Raw genomic sequence first — 24,413 nt, 5'->3', positions numbered from 1 at the left:
GGTGGACCCACCACGTCTGACGAGGACGGAGACTGCAGCGGTGACCGCTGAGGTGACACCCCCAGCTGTGTCCCTGGAGGTACCCGCCAGCAAGAAGAAAAAGAGGACCAGGGACCAGACACCTGAGACGAGGGACGCGCCGACGACTACGGAGGAGCCAGCACCCCGCGAGGCCCCCGGTAGCTGCCAGGCGACCCAGACCCCACGGATCTACACCTTCAGTGAGGGCGAGCTGGTGGATCTTCTGATCCGCTACGAGCACCTCACTGAGCAAGAAGAGGAGGCCAGGTTCGAGAGGATCCCGCACGAGACAGCCCTCCCCTTAGTGAGGAGGACACTCCGTGAAGGGAAGCCGCTCCCTGCCTCCATCTGCACGGCCCGCCCACTGGGTAACTCCCCACGCCACTTCGATCATAAGCAGGAGGTTGAGTGGGCGACGTATGAGGAAGAAGACGTCTCAGAGGACGAGGTCGACGTCGGAGGCGTGGACGAAGACCTCTTCCTGAATGCAGACAGGGACCTCACCGACGAGGAGCTCGCAAGCTACTACGTCGGTGACCAGTGAATAACTTGACATTTTTCCATGTGTATATTTTGAACATTTGTATCCAGTGTAACCTATGTACTGTACATCGGGCAGGCTGTTTATTTAGAGCCTGCTTTGATAACCGATTATTTTTGTAATTTTCATGTTTATTTTTATTTTTGTGTCTTATGTAAAAGTTATCAATAAACTATTAAAGCAAAGTTCCGGCACAGTTCCGGCGCAGACAGCAGTGAGTGCAGACCCTCTCTCCTCACTGCTGCTCTCCCTGACTTGCCCCTGCAGACGGCCCGGCCGCCCGGTTGAGCTTTCAGCTCCCGCCTCTGCTATGGCGGCAAGACGGAAGCGGCCCACGGAGTCTGCTCCTGACGACGGGGACGGATGGACCCGAGTGCAGAGCAAGCGGGCCCGAAGGAGGACGCTTCACGAGGACGGCGGGGAGGACCGATCGAGCGGACCCCTGCCGGAGTGGAGGCTGGTGTCTTCGGACTTCAGCACCCACTACCAGGCCATTCGGTGGATGGAGGACGAGCGGAAGCTGCGACTCCGGGTGACGGTCTCCCGCGCGGGGGACTTCCTCATCCGTGCGTGGGACTGGGACCACGCCACCACCCTGGACGAGATTGCTGCAGGACGAACCCGCGGCATTACCCTGGAGAAAAAGGAGGCGGCGGTGAAGGGTATCCTGCTTGGGTACCCTACCCACCTCCCACTGGACCCGGTGTTGGCGCACCCCTGCGTTGCAGCTGCAGTGAGGTGCCACGGACGACGCCTGCCCACCCGGAGCGTGCAGCTGACGCTGCGGGGACGTGTCCCCGCCTCGCTGGACCTCGGATGCTGGGGACGTTTTACCTGCCGCCGCTATGTGCCGGAGCCTGTGCGCTGTTACAAGTGCCAGGCCTTCGGCCACAGGCAGCGGCAGTGTACCAGGACGGAAGAGCTGTGCGGCGTGTGCAGCAGGGACCACGCCACGAGGGACTGCGTTCGCCGTCTTCGCGAAGGTGTGGCGCGCCCGGTGGCTGTGTGCCCGAACTGCAGTTCCGGGCACCATGCCTGGAACCGCAGGTGCCCCGCTCGGCTCTGCAGAATCCCGGGTGCTAAGCTGCGGAGGACGACGTCTTCGGCGGACCCGGCAGCAGCGCGGCCTATGCAGCCGCCCACTGAGGAAAGGACGACACCCCACGGAGAAGGACGGAAGAGGAGGCGCCGCAGACGGAGGAGGAGGACGGGACCCACGGAGCAGAGCGTCCCGACACCAAAGTCTCCCGCTAGGGAGATGGAGGTGGACCCACCACGTCTGATGAGGACGGAGACGGCAGCGGCGACAGCCGAGGTGACACCCCCAGTAGTGTCCCCGGAGGTACCTGCCAACAAGAAAAAGAGGACCAGGGACCAGACACCTGAGACGAGGGACGCGCCGACGACTACGGAGGAGCCAGCACCCCGCGAGGCCCCCAGTAGCTGCCAGGCGACCCAGACCCCACGGATCTACACCTTCAGTGAGGGCGAGCTGGTGGATCTTCTGATCCGCTACGAGCACCTCACTGAGCAAGAGGAGGAGGCCAGGTTCGAGAGGATCCCGCACGAGACAGCCCTCCCCTTAGTGAGGAGGGCACTCCGTGAAGGGAAGCCGCTCCCTGAGTCCATCCGCACGGCCCGCCCACTGGATAACCTACCAAGTCACTTCGACCACAAACAGGAGGTTGAGTGGGCGACATACGAGGAGGATGCCGTCTCGGAGGATGATGTCGACGTCGTAGACGTGGACGACGACTTCTTCCTCAACGAAGACAGAGACCTCACCGACGCGGAGCTTGAAAGCTACTACGCCGGTGACCATTGAATAAAAAGACATCTCCCCCCACGTGTAATTCTGTGAACTTTGTATCAAATGTAATGTATGTACTGTACATCGGGCAGGCTGCTAGTTTAGAGCCTGCTTTGGTAGCTGATTATTTTTGTAATTTTTCATGTTTATTTTTCTGTAATTCTTATGTAAAGGTTACCAATAAACTATTAAAGCAAGCAAGTTCCGGCGCAGACAGCAGTGAGTGAAGACCCTCTCTCCTCACTACTGCTCTCCCTGACTTGCCCCTGCAGACGGCCCGGTTGAGCTTTCAGCTCCCGCCTCTGCTATGGCGGCAAGAAGGAAGCGGCCCACGGAGTCCGCTTCTGACGACGGGGACGGATGGACCCGCGTGCAGAGCAAGCGGGCCCGAAGGAGGACGCTTCACGAGGACGGCGGGGAGGACCGATCGAGCGGACCCCTGCCGGAGTGGAGGCTGGTGTCTTCGGACTTCAGCACCCACCACCAGGCCATTCGGTGGTTGGAGGACGAGCGGAAGCTGCGACTCCGGGTGACGGTCTCCCGCGCGGGGGACTTCCTCATCCGTGCGTGGGACTGGGACCACGCCACCACCCTGGACGAGATTGCTGCTGGACGGACCCGCGGCATCACCTTGGAGAAAAAGGAGGCGGCGGTGAAGGGTGTCCTGCTTGGATACCCTACCCACCTCCCATTGGACCCGGTGTTGGCGCACCCCTGCGTTGCAGCTGCTGTGAGGTGCCACTACAACGCCGGCCACGGACGACGCCTGCCCACCCGGAGCGTGCAGCTGACGCTGCGGGGACGTGTCCCCGCCTCGCTGGACCTCGGATGCTGGGGACGATTCACCTGCCGCCGCTACGTGCCGGAGCCTGTGCGCTGTTTCAAGTGCCAGGCCTTCGGCCACAGGCAGCGGCAGTGTACGAGGACAGAGGAGCTGTGCGGCGTGTGCAGCAGGGACCACGCCACGAGGGACTGCGTTCGCCGCCTTCGGGAAGGTGTGGCGCGCCCGGTGGCTGTGTGCCCGAACTGCAGTTCCGGGCACCATGCCTGGAACCGCAGGTGCCCCGCTCGGCTCTGCAGAATCCCGGGTGCCAAGCTGCGGAGGACGACGTCTTCGGCGGACCCGGCAGCAGCGCGGCCTATGCAGCCGCCCACGGAGGAGAGGACGACACCCCACGGAGAAGGACGGAAGAGGAGGCGCCGCAGACGGAGGAGGAAGCCGGGACCCACGGAGCAGAGCGTCCCGACACCAAAGTCTCCCGCTAGGGGGATGGAGGTGGACCCACCACGTCTGACGAGGACGGAGACGGCAGCGGTGACCGCTGAGGTGACACCCCCAGCTGTGTCCCCGGAGGTACCCGCCAGCAAGAAGAAAAAGAGGACCAGGGACCAGACACCTGAGACGAGGGACGCGCCGACGACTACGGAGGAGCCAGCACCCCGCGAGGCCCCCGGTAGCTGCCAGGCGACCCAGACCCCACGGATCTACACCTTCAGTGAGGGCGAGCTGGTGGATCTTCTGATCCGCTACGAGCACCTCACTGAGCAAGAAGAGGAGGCCAGGTTCGAGAGGATCCCGCACGAGACAGCCCTCCCCTTAGTGAGGAGGACACTCCGTGAAGGGAAGCCGCTCCCTGCCTCCATCTGCACGGCCCGCCCACTGGGTAACCCCCCACGCCACTTCGACCACAAGCAGGAGGTTGAGTGGGCGACATATGAGGAAGAAGACGTCTCGGAGGACGAGGTCGACGTCGGAGGCGTGGACGAAGACCTCTTCCTGAATGCAGACAGGGACCTCACCGACGAGGAGCTTGCAAGCTACTACGCCGGTGACCTGTGATTAAAAAGACATTTCCCCCACGTGTAATTTTGATAGATTTGTACCAAGTGTAGTATATGTACAGTACATCGGGCAGGCTGCTTGTTTAGAGCCTGCTTTGGTAACTGATTATTTTTGTAATTTTTCATGTTTATTTTTTCTGTATGTCTTATGTAAAGGTTACCAATAAACTATTAAAGCAAAGCAACCCTTTAGCTTCGAGGGTTGTTAGCCCTCGCGGGCTATATGCCATAGGCTGGCCCGCCTCTATCTTGATGTTCACTGCGGCCAGAGCGCGTCTCGCCGTGGGTCTCGTCGCGGGCACTTGAGCGGGAAACCGGGCTTCCTGTGAGTCCGCGCGGCTCCGAGGGCTTCGTAAAGCACCGTCTGGATGGGGTTCTCGTACAGGTGCTCTCGGCTCTTCAGCTCTGCTTCGGCGTGGTTCTCGATGAGGCCCCTTAGGGCCCTCAGCATGGTGAACAACTCCAACCTGGTGAGCGTGACCGCGGGGGCGAACTGGCCCTCCCAGTTCGCCCCAGGGGGGCCTACGCAAAGGCTCGGGTCAGGGGCGGCAGTCTCAGCGTCTGCAGTGGTCGTCTTCGGCGTCTGCGTCTCCTGGGCTGCTGTCTCTGGAGTCGACTGGACCGCCGCATCCTCAGTGGGCGGAGGAGCGGTCTGGCAGGCCCTGCCTCGCTTCTTCCAGCTTGTCTGCGTGCAGGCGTCTTCCTGAGCGGGGTCGTCGGTGTTGGTGGCGACCTCATCTTGTTGTGGCGGGGCAGCGTCGTCGGTGGTGGTGGCGGCGTCTTCAAATGATGGCAGTGGGCTGGCAGGTGCTGGTGCAGGGACCACCACGTCCATTCTTGGGCTTGGAGAGGGTGAGGCAGAGGGAGCTGCTTGGGAAACAGCCTGGTTCTTTGGGGGCAAGGTATCTATAGCACCCGAGGGCCGAGGGAGGAGCCTCCTCAGCCGTTCGGGGCAGCCCTTGAACCAGGCGTGGTGTCTCCCGCCACAGTTCGGACATCGTGCAGCCCGGACATTGCCGGTCCTCAGTGTATCAATACACTTCGAGGAGGGATGTTTCCCGCTGCACACGCCGCAGAGAGCACCGGTCCTGCAGTACTTCTGCACATGGCCAAAGGCCTGGCAATTGAAGCACCGCAGGGGCTCCGGGGTGAACCTCCTGACGGAGAAGACACCCCAGACGCCTAGGTCAAGGGACGACGGGAGAGACCCCCGAAACGTCACCTCGACCTGCCGCGTGGGCTCTCTGCGACAGTGACCCGCGTTGTATGTACACCTCCTTGCGAAGGTGACGCGCGGGTCCTCCTGGATCGGTCGGAGGGACTGGCCAAGAGGGTACCGCGAAACGATACCCCTCGACCTGCCCTCGACCTCTCCAAGGGTGATGCCGACAGTGGTTTCCCTGCTCAGACAAGCGAGGGAGAAAGCAGCGTCCTCATCCAGGGGTTTGATATAAATCGCACCCCCAGACCTCTCCTGCACCCGTACCCGAAGGCCCGGGTGCTCCCTCTCCAGCCGTCGAACGGCGTGGAAGGGGCTGACTTCGTCGTGGTGGAGTATGGTGTACACTCGGTAGTCCGGGGCCGGTGGTGGTGTCGGGGCTCGGCGGCGTCTCTTCACGACGCGGGTCCAGCCATCCTCCTCTCCCACGGGTGGGGAGAGTTGGAGGCGCTTTTTCGGGCAAGGTCGGGCCATGGTGAGTCAGGTGAGGAGTGAGTCAGGAGTCATGGAGTGCTCCTTCCTCGACCGCTGGTGAGCTTCCAATTTTTTGAGCCTGACCGTGTCGCCCCGCCCACCACCCCGACCGCGCTTCCCCATTGGTTCGCGCTCCACCCGGAGCGGGCCAGGCGTCGTGAGGGGAGACTGCCGCAAATTCCACACTCCCTTCTGCTACTACTTCTACTGCTGCCTCCCGGACTCTGCTGCTACTACATAACACCAACATCTACAACTATCAAATTCATTTTTGTGTAATTATAAAATAACTATATATATATATATATATATATATATATATATATATATATATATATATATATATATATATATATATATATATATATATATATATATATATATATATATATATGTCAATTCAACATACAGAAATCAATGTAAAATTATATAACTATAAATAAATATGTCCTTGTCAGGTGGACGCCCACCATCTTTCTACCTCCAACTGTATTTCTCTCTCTTCTCCCCTTTCCCTTCTCCACCCCCCCCCCTCTTCTTTCCTTCACCCCCCCCTCTCTTTCTCTCTCTAAAAAAAAAAAAACCGCACCTCTGCTTTTTCGCAAAAAAACGTGGGCGACGGGGGCAGCGGCCAAACTCAGGTCCACCCGCCTCTCCCGGCGTTTCCTGATGAACACAGACCTGCCCCACCCTGGCTACACCTTACCTCCCCCGTGGGCACCAGCCACCTTCACGGCCACAATCAAGCCACTGCCTGCGAGGAAGGAACTGCTGACACCGCAAAGCCTAGCGCGGGAGGCCATGAGCAGAGAGTTGGAGGCGGCCAGGGTCCTCGCAGTCACCTACTACACAGACGGCTCCGTCAACCACCTCACTGGGGCTGTCGGGGCGGCTTTCGTCACGGCGGGCCATGCTGACATCTTCCGGCTGCCTGACGGCTCCTCCTCGACTCAGGCGGAGCTAGTGGCGATCTGCATGGCGCTGGGGCATGCGCTAGAGTGGGGCAGGGGCCCGGTCCTGGTACACTGCGACTCGGTGCCGGCCATACGATCGCTGTACCAGGACCCGATGGATGACAACGTCTCTCTCCTCACGGGCATCCACGCCCGGTTGCAGGAACTTGGGAGAGCCGGCCGTCAGGTCCACCTAAACTGGTTGCCCAGCCATGCAGGCGTGGTGGGTAACGACGCTGCTGACCGCGCTGCCGGCGAGGCCACCCTGCTCCCCAGCATAACATGCCCCGTTTCCCCGAGCGTGTCACTGCTCAAGCGTGACATGGCGGCCCATACCTCGGCGGGTGTCGTCAGGGCCCTTGCAGAGGCCTTGGCGGCCGGCTCACCGTCTGCATACTGGTATGCCTCGGCGACGGGCTCCGGCAGCCGTCGGCTTCCATTAGGCAGCCCCAGGAGAGTGGCCTCCAACCTCCACCGCCTGCGCCTCGGGTACCGGTGTGCCTCGCTCTTGGACATCGACGACCCGGTCCCGGTTGAGTGCCCTTACTGCGAGGAGGAGGTCGTCCAGCCGCTCCTCCACTACCTCCTCGAGTGTGAGGGCACACGCCATCTCATCCGCAACCCGGAAGGGCTGCCTGCACCAAAGCTGATTTTGGCCCTCAGTGACGAGCCTCTGGTGCGTCTCGTCACAACATGTGAGCCCCCGAGGTGAACCCCCCGATAAGACTTCGCCAAATCAGCTCACGGGCCGTCAAAACAGACAAAGGCCCGTTTCCCCCCAGGGGATAAATAAACAAGAAGAAGAAGAATTACCCGCCGCACGCCAGCGGCGGGTTCCCCCCTGCGACGGGCCGTCGTACGACAAAGGCCCGTTCCCCCTATTTAGGGGGTAAATCGCATAAGAAGCAGAAGAATTGTCTGTGAGAGTGGAACGCCAGCACTCCTCGGGCAAGCAGCCGGGTGGCCCTTCTGCGGCGGCGAGGTAGACCAGCGTGGTCATCCTCGCTTTGGGTCCCCCCTACGCAGTCAAGTCGACTAGTCAGCTGCTCGCCCGTGTACCGCTACGGGCTGCTTCTGGGCGCCTGCCCGGAGGGCCAGTGCCTCCGTCGCTGCTCGCCGGCTGTTACCCGTGGCTGTGGCGGCGGCGGTGACGTCCCTACACCCGCCGGGACTTAAATTGCCCGCCCCCCCTTACAGGGCCGCCTTTGTGCAAAGGCCCTGTCTCCCTTTTTTTGGGGTAAATCGTATGAAGAAGAAGACGAAGAATTGTCTGTCACTCTCTGAAGAAGACCTTGTGGTCGAAACGTTAGAGAATATAAAGTGTTCCTGATCCAGCCTGGGTTTCCTTACCACCTTTACACTCATTTGTCCTACCTCTACACAATATATATATATATATATATATATATATATATATATATATATATATATATATATATATATATATATATATATATATATATAGATATATATATATATATATATATATATATATACATATGGAAACATCCTGGTTTTAATATGTTAGAATTTGCCAGTTTTCTCGTTCTTGTGGTGATCCAAGATGTTACTAGAAATGGTAGTGTACAGAAAGTTTACCAGACTCTGAAGTCTTCTACTAATTTTCTGTCTTATGCACGGTAGGCATAGTGAAGGATATTACACTATTAATGTTTTTACATTACAATTTAAGAGTGTTTTACTTAAAGTACTGAGTAAAATCACTTGTCTAGTTCCATACTTTTCGTGATATATTACAATAACTTGTCTCCTTATGCACGGCAGGCATGGTGAAGGATATTACTCAATTACTGTACTAAGCGAGTTGAAATAGGTATATAATTTTTCTTGGTTTTAATATAAAGTAATATGTTGATTTTTTTTCTTGTTTCAAAGTTGAAGCAAATACCGATACTTCAGTTCATATCATAATTTTATATATCAATTTTAATTACCTAATATACATTTGCATGGGGACTTGTTTGAAATAATTGCTGTGGAAAGGTATCAGAGTTTTGGTAACGTCACCATCCTTACATTAACATTATTAATATTGTGTTATGTACAGTGTATTATAAAAGAGAAAAAAAAATAATCGGCCCCGATTAATCGGTTAAAAAGCCGATTACCGATTAATCGGCAAAGTGGCCGATTAGGCCGATTACCGATTACTTACCGATTAATCGGTGCAACCTTAATCCAATACCAGCGTAATTAGAAAAGCGTGTAGATTCAGGAACTGCGCCTAAAGCCTTTGCATAACGAATAGCTGAACACTTAGGAGTTGAGGACCAGTGTGAGTGAAAATATTTGTGAGCTACTTATTCAGCCCACATTTCATTATTATATATGTTTTAAAATTTATTTTTGCAGATTTGTTCTTATATAATAAAGAAATTTCACGGGTGGTGGCCTCAGGTTTTCTTGATATCAAAGGGTGGTGTTAGGAACCTGGGTGGGAGTGAGGTGTGTGAAGCTGTCAGCTTTGAATGAACGGGGCACAGTAACATGGCCGCCGCGGGAGTTTGCTGGTGTCACTCAGCACAATACAGCAGGGTATGGATGAGTTCTCTATATGTATAACTCTGTGGACAACATGCCCCAAATTAAAATAACGCTACTATACTGAAGATGAGCGGTCTTTAAAACTTTTTCAATAACTCGATGAATGAAAATACATAAATATAATGTACAAGAACCACGACAAAAATAAATACGCTTCATATACCGTGTTTGACGAGAAAAGTTGTGTTACTTCTGCAATTTGGCACTAATTCAGTACTTTGTGCCTCGCTACTGCCCACCTGTGCATACTTGTACGTACTAAATACTGCACGGGTTTAGTTACCTACTTACCTGAAATTCGTCGATACTTCTTGGTCTGATAAGTGAAGACAAACAGCAGCGCCACAGCAATCAAGATAAACGAGGCCGCCGCCCCCGCTGCCACCAGAAAGATTATCCTGTCCTTGGGCCCCTCCAACACTATTGTCTGGGAAGAAAAAATACACAACTGTGAATTAGTAGCACTGATATTGTGTACGTGTTATAAAATAGTACAGAAACAAATGGTGTGTGTGTGTGTGTGTGTGTGTGTGTGTGTGTGTGTGTGTGTGTGTGTTTCTGTTTATCAGTCTGTCTGTCTGTCTATGTCTGTGTCAGTCTGTTTGCCTGCATATCTATGTATGTATGTTTCACAAGGCAGACAAGCAAACGTCCTGCGAAGAAGTGGGTGGGAAAATTACCGGAACACGAAGAACACTTTTTCAACGGTATTTTGTGAGTACGAAGGGCAAGTAAAGTATAAGTTAGGTCAGGTCTGGGGGCGGGTTCAGGTCACGCAAATGGTGAAGCCAACATGATAAAGTGGATGGAGTAGGTCAGCTAACCCAACCTAACTGACCGGCGAGTGATTGTAAATGAAACGGGAAAGTCTTTCGTCTTCGTCTTTCACCCATCTTTCCTTCCTGCCGAAAGCAAACCTTCATACACCCTGTGTCTAATATAGGTGACCGCTCTAATCCCTCAAACTTCTACTACTCAAATTACTGGCTTAGAGGCATCGAGTGACAAATGCATTTTTTTGTCTGCTGTAAATTTAGATGCCCCTAGCGAATTTCTGAATGGGGCAGAAGGACCTTAGTGCCCTTCACTGCCTTAGAAACTCGGTTTCTCTACCTGTCAACCCAACACAATCTTCCAAACATCTATTTTTTTTCGATAACACCCAGCTATCTATCCTTTTCTTCTACAATAAATATTCTTGGACTATCCTTAAGTCAGTATCTTAACCGGCAACTTCATGTTTCATCTTTTGCTCAATTACCTTCCTCGAAATTAGGTTTTCTGCATCATCTCCACCAGTTTTCCTCCCCCTCACAGAAGCTACCCTTACTCAAGGGCCTTGTCCGCCCTCATATGGAGTATGCATCTCACGTGGGGGTGGGGGGGCTCCACAAACAGCTCTCATGGATAGAGTGGAGCCTCATCAATTTCCCTCCTCGTACTGACAGTCTTTTATTTCTTCAAAAAAGAATTAACTAATATGATTACATATGTAACTTAATAGTTAAATACTTGACCTAAATAATCAAATAATTAGATAATCAAACAATTAAGTAAAAACACCAGCAACCTAACTAGCTGTTTTAACGTTCGGCATATAACGACGGTTGGAGGAAATACAGAAGAAGGAAGATTGTTCCAGAGTTTACCAGCGTGAGGGATGAAAGAGTGCAGATGCTGGTTAACTCTTGCATAAGGGGTTTGGACAGTATAGGGATGAGCATGAGTAGAAAGTCGAGTGCAGCGGGACCGCGGGAGGGGGGGAGACAAGCAGTTAGCAAGTTTGCTGGTCGGCCCCAGGTTGTTATTATTTTTATTTTTTACAACAAAGGAAACAGCTCAAGGGCACAAAAAAGTAAACAGTAATAAAAAAAAGCTCGCTACTCGCTGCTCACAAAAAGAATCTAAAGAGGTGACCGAAAGAGAGGTCAATTCCGGGAGGAGAGGTGTCCAGATACCCTTCTCTTGAAAGAGTTCAAGTCGTAGGTAGGAGGAAATACAGAAGAAGGAAGATTGTTCCAGAGTTTACCAGCGTGAGGGATGAAAGAGTGCAGATGCTGGTTAACTCTTGCATAAGGGGTTTGGACAGTATAGGGATGAGCATGAGTAGAAAGTCGAGTGCAGCGGGACCGCGGGAGGGGGGGAGACAAGCAGTTAGCAAGTTCAGAAGAGCAGTCAGCATGAAAATATCGATTGAAGATAGAAAGAGAGGCAACATGGCGGCGGAAATTAAGAGGTAGAAGACTATCAGAAAGAGGAGGAGAGCTGATGAGACGAAGAGCCTTAGACTCCACTCTGTCCAAGAGAGCTGTGTGAGTGGAGCCCCCCCACACGTGAGAAGCATACTCCATACGAAGGCGGACAATGCCCTTGTATATGGATAGCAACTGTGCGGGGGAGAAGAACTGGCGGAGACAATACAGAACGCCCAACCTTGAGGAAGCTGATTTAGTGAGAGAAGAGATGTGAAGTTTCCAGTTAAGATTTTGAGTTAAGGATAAACCGAGGATGTTTAGTGTTGAAGATGGTGACAGCAGAATGTTGTCGAAGAACAGGAGATAGGTGTTTGGAAGATTGTGTCGAGTTGATAGGTGGAGAAATTGGGTTTTTGAGGCATTGAAGGACACAAGGCTCCTTTTACCCCAATCGGAAATGATAGTAAGGTCTGATGTTAAGCGTTCTGCAGCCTCCAGCCTGGAGTCATGTAATTCCTGTTGAGAGGGTCTTCTGTTGAAAAAAGTTGAATAATGCAGAGTGGAGTCATCAGCGTATGAGTGGATAGGACAGTTTGTTATGGAAAGAAGATCATTGATGAATAACAGGAAGAGAGTGGGTGATAGGACAGAGCCCTGTGGAACAGAACTGTTAATAGGTTTACGAGAAGAACAGTGACCGTCTACCACAGTAGAGATAGAACGGCCGGAAAGGAAACTGGAGATAAAGGAACAGAGAGAGGGATAGAATCCGAAAGAGGGCAGTTTAGAAAGCAAAGACTTGTGCCAGACTCTATCGAAGGCTTTCGATATGTCTAGTGCAACTGAGAAAGTTTCACCGAAACGATTCAGAGAGGATGACCAAGAATCAGTTAAGAGAACAAGAAAATCGCCAGTAGAACGCCCCTTACGGAACCCATACTGGCGATCAGATAGAAGGTTAGAAGTGGAAAGGTGCTTTTGAATCTTCCGGTTAAGGATTGATTCAAAAGCTTTAGATAGACAGAAAAGTAAAGCTATAGGGCGGTAGTTTGAGGGATTGGAACGGTCACCATTCTTAGACACAGGCTGTACGAAGGCGTACTTCCAGCAGGAAGGAAAGGTAGATGTTGATAGGCAGAGGCGAAAGAGTTTGACCAGGCAGGGTGTCAACATGGAAGCACAGTTTTTAAGGACAAAAGGAGGCACTCCATCAGGTCCATAAGCCTTCTGAGAGTTGAGGCCAGAGAGGGCATAGAAAACATCATTAGGAAGAATCTTAATAACAGGCATAAAGGAGTCAGAGTGGAGTTGTTACAGAAAGTTTGAGCGAAGAGTTCAGCCTTAGAGATAGAAGAGATGGCTGGGTTAAGAAGAGTCGGGAAAGAGGAAGAAGTGAAATTGGAGGAGATATTTTTGGCTAAGTGCCAGAAGTCTCTGGAAGAATTAGAGAAAGCAAGGTGTTGACATTTGCTATGGATAAAGGAGTTTTTGGTAAGTCGAAGAATAGATTTGGCACGATTCCGGGTGGAAATGTAAAGGTCATGGTTAGCGGGAGTTTGAAGGCTCTGGTTCCTTTTGTGACCTGCCTCTCTATCTTTGACAGCACGAGAACAAGCGTGATTAAACCAAGGCTTTTTAGCATGGGGAGTAGAGAAAGTACGTGGAATGTATGCCTCCATTCCTGAGACAATCACCTCTGTGATGCGCTGGGCACACACAGAGGGGAGGCGGTGGCTGAACTTATAGCGAGACGGCCCCGCGTTCAGGAGGACGTGAGTTCAATCCCCGACCGGTGCCACCAAGCTGGGATTTTTCAGCCGCCGCCGAGTGGCTTAAAACTACCCACATGCTGTCCAGAAGACCACCTATCAACCCGGACTCTAGATTCTAGGTTAAAGATGAGCTCCGGGAGGGCAGCATGAGCCAATGCAAGATGGTGCCACTATAAACACTCGCCTGCGCCAGAACGAGCTGGGCCGACCATCAGGACCCACCGGGAAGAAGCCTTGGACCGACCATCAGGATCCACCGGGAAGAAGCCTACCGGCGCAATAGGCCAAGACGTAAAGAACAAAAACAACAACAACAACAAAAAAATCCTGGAAGCAGTAATCATTCCACGGGAAATCAGAAAAGTACATCCTCAGGTCGTCTCACCGAGCTGAAGCAAAATGCCAGAAGCATCACCTCTTCGGTGGGTCCAGAGGGTGTACAGGAGCGATAAGACAGAATACAGAAATAAGGTTGTGATCGGAGGAGCCCAACGGAGAGAACAGTTTGACAGAGTAAGCAGAAGGGTTAGAGGTAAGGAAGAGGTCTAGTTGCGCAGGCACAGGGCCGGATTATCCTATACGCCAAGTACGCCATTGCGTTGGGCCCCAAGCACTGAGGGGCCCACATAACTTGATAGACCCGACCCATAATTGGGCCCCCACATAATGGAAATCCCGGAAATGCCTGTAGCCTCAGGGAGATCAGTATGCTTCGTTGGACTGTTGATCGAAAAAAAAAAAATAGATAAAATAAAATAGCGAAAACTTGTTCGTGTTGGCAATACAAGTCAACAGTGCTAGCAATTTCTCTGAACATGTGCAGGAATTATATGCATATTCAGTTTGATCAACAAAGCGCTGGACTTTACTAACAAAGGGATTGTCACCTAATGGAAATGGTAGAATTCTAACCCTAAAAACATTATCTTCTACACGTTGGCATTTCCATTCTGAATCAGTGAAAGCACTGCACTTAAACTACTCAAGCATCTATGGTATGTCAAATGAAATTGCAGACAATGAGGAACTAAAAGGTGATGCTCGACTTGCTGCATCAGTTTTTGCAGAGAATATGTGCCTTCTTAAAAATGCATTTATGTATATTCTTTGGAGCAAGATCGTCCAGCGCTTTCAGAAAGCTAGTACTCTTCTCCAAAGCAAAAAAACTGATATCAACCTGGCTGTATTATTGTTTCTATCACTTGGAACCCCACTACGAGGATGAAATTGTAACATTCTCAGAATTTGTAACCCATTTGAAGTTGGATCGTGATCCTCATGTCCTGTTAAAATACTTAAGGAAGAATCTAGTTGTAGAGTTAACATTTGCCAATGTTTCAATTGCTCTGCGATTGTTCTTAACATTACCAGTCACGGTCTGCGAAGGTGAACGTTCATTTTCCAAACTGTCTCTGATCAAAAACATATTTCGTTCAACAATGACTCAAAAACGACTGAATGCTTTGTATGTCAATTGAAAATGATGTCACCTCTCAATGACATTTGAAACCATAACTGAACGGTTTTCGCAAGAGAAATCAAGAAAACGGGCATTGGTGTAGCTGCTATAGTTACCTATGTACATAAGTATGGTATGTATACTGCTAATACAGAATATAAAGAAAATAAAGATGATGACAATCTGTATCAAATATATTGTATCATTAATTCATTCTGATGTTTCAATAAAATACGAGATTGTCCAGATCTTGCCTAATTTATTCAAGGAGTGGGGGGTGGGGGGGTGGGGGGGCAAAAACTGTGGGTGGCGTGGGGCCCAATGCAAGCTTAATCCGGGCCTGCGCAGGCAAGTGTTTCATTAGTTGCACCATCTTGCTCATGCTGCCCCCGGAGCTCCACTTGATGCTCTTTAGTGTTTCGCTAAAGTCCGAGTTGATAGCTGGTCATCAGGACAACGTGTGAGTAATCTTAGGCCACTCGGAGAGGATTTAAAATGTCAGCTTGTAGCGGTTGGCAGGATTTAAACCCAGGCCCTACAGGACACCGCGCCCGCCTCTCTTAGTTAATGACTTCCTAATTTTTTTAACAAACATATTCATTAACTAACTAACTAACTGGCCCTTACAGGGTTTAATGGTCAGCAGGAGGAGATACTAGCGGACCCGGGTGCAGTCCTGGGCCGGCACCTTGCAATCGCAACTGATCATCGTCACCTTTCGAGCGTGTCGGTTAATAGGAACCTGGGGAAACCTTGGGAACGTAAAGCGTGGTTACTGGGAATCAGCACACTCAATCCTGCTACTTCCAACTCTCTTGCTTCAATACTTACTCACCCTATTGATCCATTTCACATGTGATCTTCCCCAGACACCCCCTCCCTCACTCCTTCCCTTACACACTATCTTCACTAATTCATTCTCCCCCATTCTCATCACATGCCCAAACCATCTCAATGCACCACGGTTCACCCACTCCACCACTCCACACTTCACTCCTTTCGCTTTTGCACCCATACCAAACCGCTCATACATGTTTTCATTACTTTCTTCATCCCATCCTGACACACCACATGCACCTCTTATATAATTCATTTCCACTGCACTTATTCTCGATTGCTGTGCTGCATTCCATGTCCACGTTTGTGATGCATATAACAGAGTTGGCAGGATGATACTATTCCCAATTCCCCTCTTTACCTTCATGCTCACACTTCTTCCTTTCATAAACTCTCCAGTGCACCTACTACCTGTCTGCCCTTCACTGTTCTTTCCCTCACCTTACCTTCCATACTGCCCTGCTTACATAAAACAGTCCCTAAATATTTAAACTCAGTCACCTCCTCCGTTCTCTCCTCCCCTAACCTATCCTTACCCTCTGCTCAAACTCTGTACGGCTTTGCAAAATCAATGATCTGTTCTCTCGCCCTCTCAAATACCATAACCTTACTCATCCCAGCATTCACTCTCAGCTTTCTCCTCTTACACACCCTGTCAAACTCAACCACTACCCTTTGCTGTGTCCCCTCATTCTCTGCCAGCAACACTGTATTATCTGCAAGCAGGCCCGCAACCAATGACTCTTCCGTACCTCTCACGTTCAGCCTTGGACCAAGCTCGCCCACTCTGGCTTTCATTTCTCTCATACAACCATCCATGTACTCATTAAAAAGCCATGATGACATCACACACCCCTGTCTCATGCCCACACCAACACCAAAACTCTCACGCAACTCACCCTTCACGCGTACAGAGGCACTCGCATCCTTATGGAAGGATGGGATTCCCTTCAGCAAACGCCCTTCCACACCATATCCTTAGAACATCCCACAACCCATTCCTGTCAACCCTGCCATATGCCTTCTCCAGGTCCATGAACGCAGCAAACAGCCTCCTATCCTTCTCTATGTATTTTTCAACTAACATTTTGAGTGCAAATATTTGATCTACACAACCTTTTCCTTTCCTATAAAACCCTTGTTCATCGCCTACACTTTTCTTAGTTATTTTCTTCATCCTCTCATTTAAAACCCTTCTATACACTTTTGCTGCCACACTGAGTAGACTTATTCCCCTGTAACTATTACAATTACCTCTGCTCCCTTTCCCTTTGTACAGCGGCACAACAGTAGCCTTTCTCCAATCCTCTGGCACCTCACCCTGTTCCCATGCTAGGTTACGTATCCATAATTAAGCCATTCCACAACTACACCTCCTCCACACTTCAACATTTCTGCTGTCATGCCATAAGCCCCAGAGGCCTTTCCTGCTTCTTACTTCTTCATTTCCTCCTCTATCTCACCTCTCTCCACCCTCCTCTGTGGATCTGGCTGCCCTACATTGATCTTTATTCCCACACTAGTCACTTCTGCTCTCACTCCCGCTCTCTCATTCATTACAGTTTCAAAGTGCTGCTTCCACACCTCCCTTATCTCCTCATTCCCTCTCACAAGCACCCCATCTTTCCTCTTCATGCCACAAATGTCATTCTTTTCTTCCCCCATTCCTCTTTTAACTTCTTTCCAGAAAAGTTTTTTGTTCCGGTATTTTGCTGAAATTTTCTACCAAAATCCTCATCCACTCTCTCTTTGCTTTCCCTAAGCAATCTCTTTACCACCATCTTACTCTCCCTGTACTTTCTCCCCCATCTCCCTCTCACTTCCTCCGTCACAATTCTCTAATATTTTCTTGTAGTTCCTCCTTTTCTCCTCAACTGCCTCTTTTATCTCATCCGTCCACCACGCACTCCCTTTCTTTCCTTTTCCACACGACCTATACCCGACTACCTCCTCAGTTGCCCTGACCACTGAACGCTTATACACCTCATAAACCTCATTCACTCCTTCACTGTGTTCTATCTGTGCTCTTGCTTTTGCTCTTCCAAGTATTTCCTCCACTTCCCTCCTATACATCTCCCTGTGTCCACTGTCACACAATTTCTCACTTGCCTGTTCCTTCCAACCCTTTTCCTTCTTCCCATTCCCTCTGAGTTCCCATTTTCCCTTCATCCTAATTTTGGCTACTACCGTCAAGTGATCAGATCCACCATACATTCCTCTCACAACCTTTGCTTCCACTACATCCTGTCGCAACATCATATCCACAGTTATATAATCTATTACACTCCTCATGTCACTCATGTATACCTGTGAATTAGTTTGTACTGAAAGAAGGTGTTTGCCAAGAACAAACCCCTCTCAGCACAAACATCCACAAGGTATTGTGTATTCTCATTCATTCCATCCACACCCCATTTCCCAACCACACCACCAATCGCCCTGTTTCTCTCCTAACACAAGAATTCTTCTTTCACTTTCAAAGTTTTATAAACACTGTCCTAAGTCCTCCCAAAATCTCTTCATCTCACTCATGCCTTTCCTTCCCTTATCATTCACTGGCATATATACACACACCCGTGCACACCTTACTATCCCTATCTTCCTCGTCATCCACACTATCCTCAGACCACACCACCCATACCCATCCACTCCCGCCCACACTCGTGGGGAGGTCAATAACGTACGCCCCTATCTCCCTTTTCCCCCCTTGACCCCTGCCCATACTACTCCCCCCTTCACCCCCTCCCTCAGCTTCTTAATCTCTTCACCCTGGAAAAGAGATGCCTGCGGGGGGGATATGATTCAGATCTTCAAGTACCTAAAGAACCTCAGTAACGTCGACCACTCCCAAGCTCTTTGAGCTACAGACCAACTCAAGAACTAGAAACAACGGCCTGCCCATTCACGCGAAGCGATGCAACACAGACATTGGTAGGAGTTTCTTCTCTAACCGAGTCATACGCCATTGGAACGACCTCCCTGCTGAAGTAGTAAGTGCGAAAACCATCAACTTAAAAAATCGCATCGACAGTCACTTCGTGACAACAGGAGTAAACTGAAAATACGCACCGAAATGCCTTGAACTGCTCGGCAGGCACCCAGCGACTGTCAGGCAGATCACCGCTCTACAGCAGGCAACCTCGTAAAGAGCCAATTGGCTTTCTTTTGCTGTCATTCCATGTTTCCATGTTTCTCCGGGCCCTCACTCCCACACCCCCACACACCACTACCTTTCATATGCGTCTCACTCACACCTAGCACATCAATCTTTCCTTACTGGAATTCGTTAATTATCTCCCTTCTCTTCCCTTCCTCGTTCATCCCATTCACATTTATCCATGCCACCCTAAGGAGCTCCTCCCTCCTCCTCCTCCTCCTCCTCCCCTTCCCAGGGACAGATGGAGATCCCCCTCCGCCTGTAGCCACTTTTCGTCCACCCCCGGAAGGGCCACTGGCATCTGGCAGGGCAAGCGCAGTGCTCATTCCCGGAGGGACACAAGGCACCAGATTGTCCGGAACTGCCATCACTAAATTATAAAAATGATAAAAAAGGATAAAAAGATGAAAAAAGAACCGTCCCATAAAAACAAAGTACCGAAGGTACCCGCCCTCCCATTTAGTTCCACCACAATAAAAAATAAAATTACTGTACCATAAAACACTGCTGAAGGGAAAGAATGTGGTGTATTAACGAGGTGACCTCGTGAAGCCAGCGTAAGGCTTGGCTACCACAGATGCGTCTGTGGTAGTCCAGCGAGGTGCTGCTAGTTCCCAACAATCCGATTTAGCTCTGTCCAGTGGCACCTCTAACCTCATTGGCTACGATACTGCTACTGCACAAAGCTGGGAAGATCGAAATAAATTATCTTGGTTGCGATTACAGGAAGTCACACTGGCCCTGTGTCCCGGGGTAGGGGGTTCTACATACCACTGGCTCAGTGACAGAGGTGACCGCGATGAGCGGCGGCGCAATGTGCAGCACTGACTATGTCCTCAAATTTACCTTTACCTACCGACCCACGTAACTAACCTCAGTCCAGCCAACTAATTAATTAATGAACCAACTATCCAACTCGCCATACGACTAAGTTGCTGAATAACTATATAACTTACTGAGTGACTCACTTAACTAGTCAACCACTCAGCTAAATTAGCTAGGTAACTAAGTAACCTGAAGATTATTAATTATTAATTGACTAACTTAGTAGATTAATTAATGCAGCTGCTTGACTTACCTCATCGCTAGGCTGTATGTATTGCAGCTCCGACAGATTCATGTCGTAAGTGTAGACCATATCTTCTTGACATTCATCCTTCGCCATGAACTGTTGAGAGTAAGTGAGAACAAGGGAAGTCATGCTCCGCTGGTTAAACATGGGAAAAAGCCATAGGCGTATGAGCAGGGGGAACTGGGAGGCAGACAAAGATTTTTCTGGCAGAGTAGCCATTGTAGCAGCCTAACATAACTACTGAACTGGCGGTTCGTGAGCCAAAACCGGCCCTTGAATGGTTTTTCATATATGCCATTTCATTATTAATTTCCCTTCAGAAGCGGTGGGCCAAAGCTGTCTTTTACTTTTTTTTTAATATTTTTTAGTTCTATCTGTTTATAAAGTAACTACCATCCTATGCTGATAGGCAGAGCTGAACATCCGATACATAATAATGGACAGGCTTATAATCCGTGTCTGGATCTGGATCTGGATACATGATGCGCAGGGCACCCGTACAGGTGCATAACACACATATTTGTTGGCTGTTGGGGGGACGGGGGAGCCGAGTGTGCAGGGGAGGGAAGTGAATCAAGTGTAATTGTTAGTGTTGGCGTGTTGTGGTGGCAAGTGAGTATGTATTTGTTTTTTGAATGAGTCTATTTTACCGTAGTCTAAAATCTGTCTAGTTACTCTAGTACTGGAACACTATGCGTCGGCAGCGTCGCAGCAACAGTTCCCGCGGCCCGCCCATACACATTACTCAGTTCAATTCGATACATCATTAGGCTTCACGTAATACTTGTAAATATGGGTCAAATTTAGCAATTAATATTCACACATGTGTGTGTGTGTGTGTGTGTGTGTGTGTGTGTGTGTGTGTATATATATATATATATATATATATATATATATATATATATATATATATATATATATATATATATATATATATATATATATATATATATATTGTTATGGTACCCTCGTCCAATCGAGCCTCGAAGCGCGCCATCAACCAGCATCACCTCACCAATAACTAATTCACGCACGAATCCTCGAAGCCCCACCAGCACCAGCTCACTTACTCGAGGACTCGTGACTCTCCGCATCGAAGCTTCACCCACCATTCAGCTGAATGTCACGAAGCCTCACACTGCGCGGACCGTCTCGCCCGCCAAGGTTATAAATAGACCTTCCACTGCTAATCCAAGGCAGTTCATTCCACGAGGACGTAAGGGCTTTTCACTTTTCCGAGCAACCAGGATTCACCAAGGGGTCTGACACACACACACACACGTACACACACACACACACACACACACACACACACACACACACACACACACACACACACACACACACACACACACACACACACACACACACACACACACACACGTACACACACACACACGTACACACACACACACGTACACACACACACACGTACACACACACACACACACACACACACACACGTACACACACACACACACACACACACACACACGTACACACACACACACACGTACACGTACACACACACACACGTACACACACACACACGTACACACACACTCACGTACACACACTCACGTACACACACTCACGTACACACACATCTATCCACATACCCATTCTCACTTATATATATATTTTGGTTCCTCATGTGTAATTCTAACTCTTAACTAAACACCTCAGTGAACCAATATTTCGTTCCTCAATTGTAATTCTCATATTTCGTTCCTCAATTGTAATTCTTATACTTGGTTCCTCATTTGTAATTCTAACTAAGCACTTTAGTGAACCAAACCACTTACTCTTGTCATTGTAGCATCGCCTATTTTGTCATATGTTCTCTTCTGATGTCAAGTAACTATTTGTTTAATTAGGTTAAGTATTGATAAGTAAAATCACCATTTACTTTCAATTAACCTTACAATTATGTTATGTCACAATTAGCTATCTTTTCAACACAAATCAAACCCTAGATGTCAGTTAACTGTATTCATAACAATATATAATTCCTTGAATTAACAGGCAGAACATTTTTCGGCAGAGTTCAGCCCCCCCCCCCCAGATGAGAGGGTCCCGTACACCTATGGGGAGAGCAGAGCAGTACTTTAAATTTGTGGAGCCCGACACATGAAAGTTCAATTTTCCAAACAACGTGACACCCCTGTCAAGTGGTGCCGACGAGCAACACTAATACTGCAACCACCACCACCACCACTGCCTGAGCCGGGAGGGAGCGGCGGAGCAGGGGGAAGGCCGACTGAAAACAAACACGGCGGCATTGTATATGGGAGACGAAATACTACAGCTTTCAAAATTCAGCAGTTCTGTCCCTTTTAACGTGTCCGATGAGATCACCAGACGTACCAGGAAACGTGGTAGACGTGAAGGAATAAGGGCGAGAACGAGAAGGCTAGGATCCACGGTGCCAGGAACGCACAGAGTTTTGAGGAATAAAATCGACGAGCTGCATGGTTTGATTAGGTGGGACTGTGTGTACCGTGAATCATCACACATATGTCTTACTGAAACATGGCTTCAACAGGATAAAGATCCAGTCTCTGCTTATGTATTGGATAGTTTCACTTTAGTGCATGTCGATAGGACTTTAGATTCTGGCAAGACAGCTGGCGGTGGAGTCTGTGTGTACGTTAATATTAAGTGGTGTACCGATATTACTGCATATGAGCATATGTACTCTTGTTGACAACAGGAGTATTCTAAATGCTATTAAAAATATAGATAGAACCTTTACTGTTTGCAAATACAGGTATAAAACTAAAGGGGGAAACCTTTTTAATAAGAATGATGCTAAATTAGCTTGGGACGGGCTTAAGCAATGACTGCTATGGGAAAGAGGCCTTCAAATCATGGAGTAAACAATGTGAAAGATATCTGTAATGACCTATATGACTGACTTTCACCACAACAGGAATGGCCACCGTATTGTTATATCACAGGATGATGTGTTCAGCAGCTTACAATCTGTAAAACCTGGTAAGGCGGCTGGGCCAGATATAATCAATGGTAATATACTGCAGCTGTGTAAGAACCTTCAACACCAATTTTATGAAAGATATTTCGACAGTTATTGGATAATGCCTGTACACCAACAATATGGAAGACAGCTGAACCAATACCAGCGCCCAAGAAGTCCCTACCCACCCATGACAATGACTATCGAGCGTCGCCCTAACCTCCATTATTATGAAATGTTTTGAAGAATTATTGTGAAAACATATTACGTCAACAGGATGAAGAGTTCATTGACCAATTTCAATTTGCCTACACCCGTAATCGATGTTTGGAGGAGGGAACCCTGTGTCTTAATGATCACGTCTTGAGATTTTTAGAGAAAGATTTTCAGATAAAGATTCTGGGAATATTCCTCCTACTCATCCCCCCTCTGATTCCTTTATGCCTGTTATTAAGATTCTAAAGAATTATGTTTTCTATGCCCTCTCTGGCCTCGACCCTAAGAAGACTTATGGGCCTGGTGGAGTGCCTCCTATTGTCCTCAAAAACTGTGCTCCCGTGCTGACACTCTGCCTGATCAGTCTTTCATCTCTGCCTTTCTACATCTACCTTTCCTTCCTGCTGGAAATACGCAAACATACAGCCTGTACCTAAGAAGGGTGACCGTTCCAATCCCTCAAACTACCGCCCTATGGCTTTACTTTTTTGTCTATCTAAAGCTTTTGAATCAATCCTTAACCGGAAGATTCAAAAGCACTTTTCCACTTCTGATCTTCTATCTGATCGCCAGTATGGGTTCTGCACGGGCCGTTCTACTGGCGGTCTTCTTGCTCTCTTAACTGACTCTTGATCATCCTCTCTTAGCCGTTTCGGTAAAACTTTTTCAGTTGCGCTAGACATCTCGAAAGCTTTCGATAGAGTCTGGCACCAGTCTTTGCTTTCTAAACTGCCGTCTTTCGGATTCTATCCTTCTCTCTGTTCCTTTATCTCCAGTTTCCTTTCCGGCCGTATTATATCTGCTATGGTAGACGGTCACTGTTCTTCCCCTAAACCTATCAGCAGTGGTGTTCCACATGGCTCTGTCCTATCACGCACTCTCTTCCTGTTTTTCATCAATGATCTTCTTTCTATAACAAACTGTCCTATCCACTCATACGATGACGACTCCACTCTGCATTATTCAACTTTTTTCAACAGAAGACCCTCTCAACAGGAATTACATGACTCCAGGCTGGAGGCTGCAAAACGCTTAACCTCAGACATTACTGTCATTTCCGATTGGGATAAAAGGAACCTTGTGTCCTTCAATGCCTCAAAAACTCAATTTCTCCACCTATCAACTCGACATAAGCTTCCAAACACCTATTCCCTATTCTTCGACAACACTCAGCTGTCACATTCTTCAACACTAAATATCCTCGGTCTATCCTTAGCTCAAAATCTCAACTGGAAACTTCACATCTCCTCTCGCACTAAATCAGCTTCCTTGAGGTTGGGCGTTCTGTATCGTCTCCACCAGT

General features: G+C 49.3%; 2 protein-coding genes across 2 annotated transcripts in view; one reads left to right on the top strand and one right to left on the bottom strand.

The window, feature by feature from the left end:
* The window catches only part of LOC126998624 (uncharacterized), an 83,792-nt gene that overhangs the window by 43,180 nt on the left and 16,199 nt on the right, over positions 1 to 24,413 (bottom strand). The window contains exons 4-5 of the mRNA XM_050860559.1: positions 19,924 to 20,013; positions 9,717 to 9,852 (exon numbers count right to left, since the gene is read on the bottom strand). Of these exons, the coding sequence (XP_050716516.1) occupies positions 9,717 to 9,852; positions 19,924 to 20,010 (223 nt within the window). The 5' untranslated portion in view covers positions 20,011 to 20,013. The remainder of the gene's footprint in view (positions 1 to 9,716; positions 9,853 to 19,923; positions 20,014 to 24,413) is intronic.
* On the top strand, positions 1,838 to 4,248 carry LOC126998648 (uncharacterized). Its single transcript, XM_050860601.1, has 2 exons — positions 1,838 to 2,110; positions 3,936 to 4,248. Exons 1-2 carry the CDS (start codon positions 1,845 to 1,847, stop codon positions 4,210 to 4,212), a joined length of 543 nt encoding a protein of 180 aa, XP_050716558.1. The 5' UTR covers positions 1,838 to 1,844; the 3' UTR covers positions 4,213 to 4,248.

The sequence above is a fragment of the Eriocheir sinensis genome, chromosome 2, assembly GCF_024679095.1.
Source record: "Eriocheir sinensis breed Jianghai 21 chromosome 2, ASM2467909v1, whole genome shotgun sequence".
Lineage (NCBI taxonomy): Eukaryota > Metazoa > Arthropoda > Malacostraca > Decapoda > Varunidae > Eriocheir > Eriocheir sinensis.
This window is presented reverse-complemented; position numbering and strand designations above follow the sequence as displayed.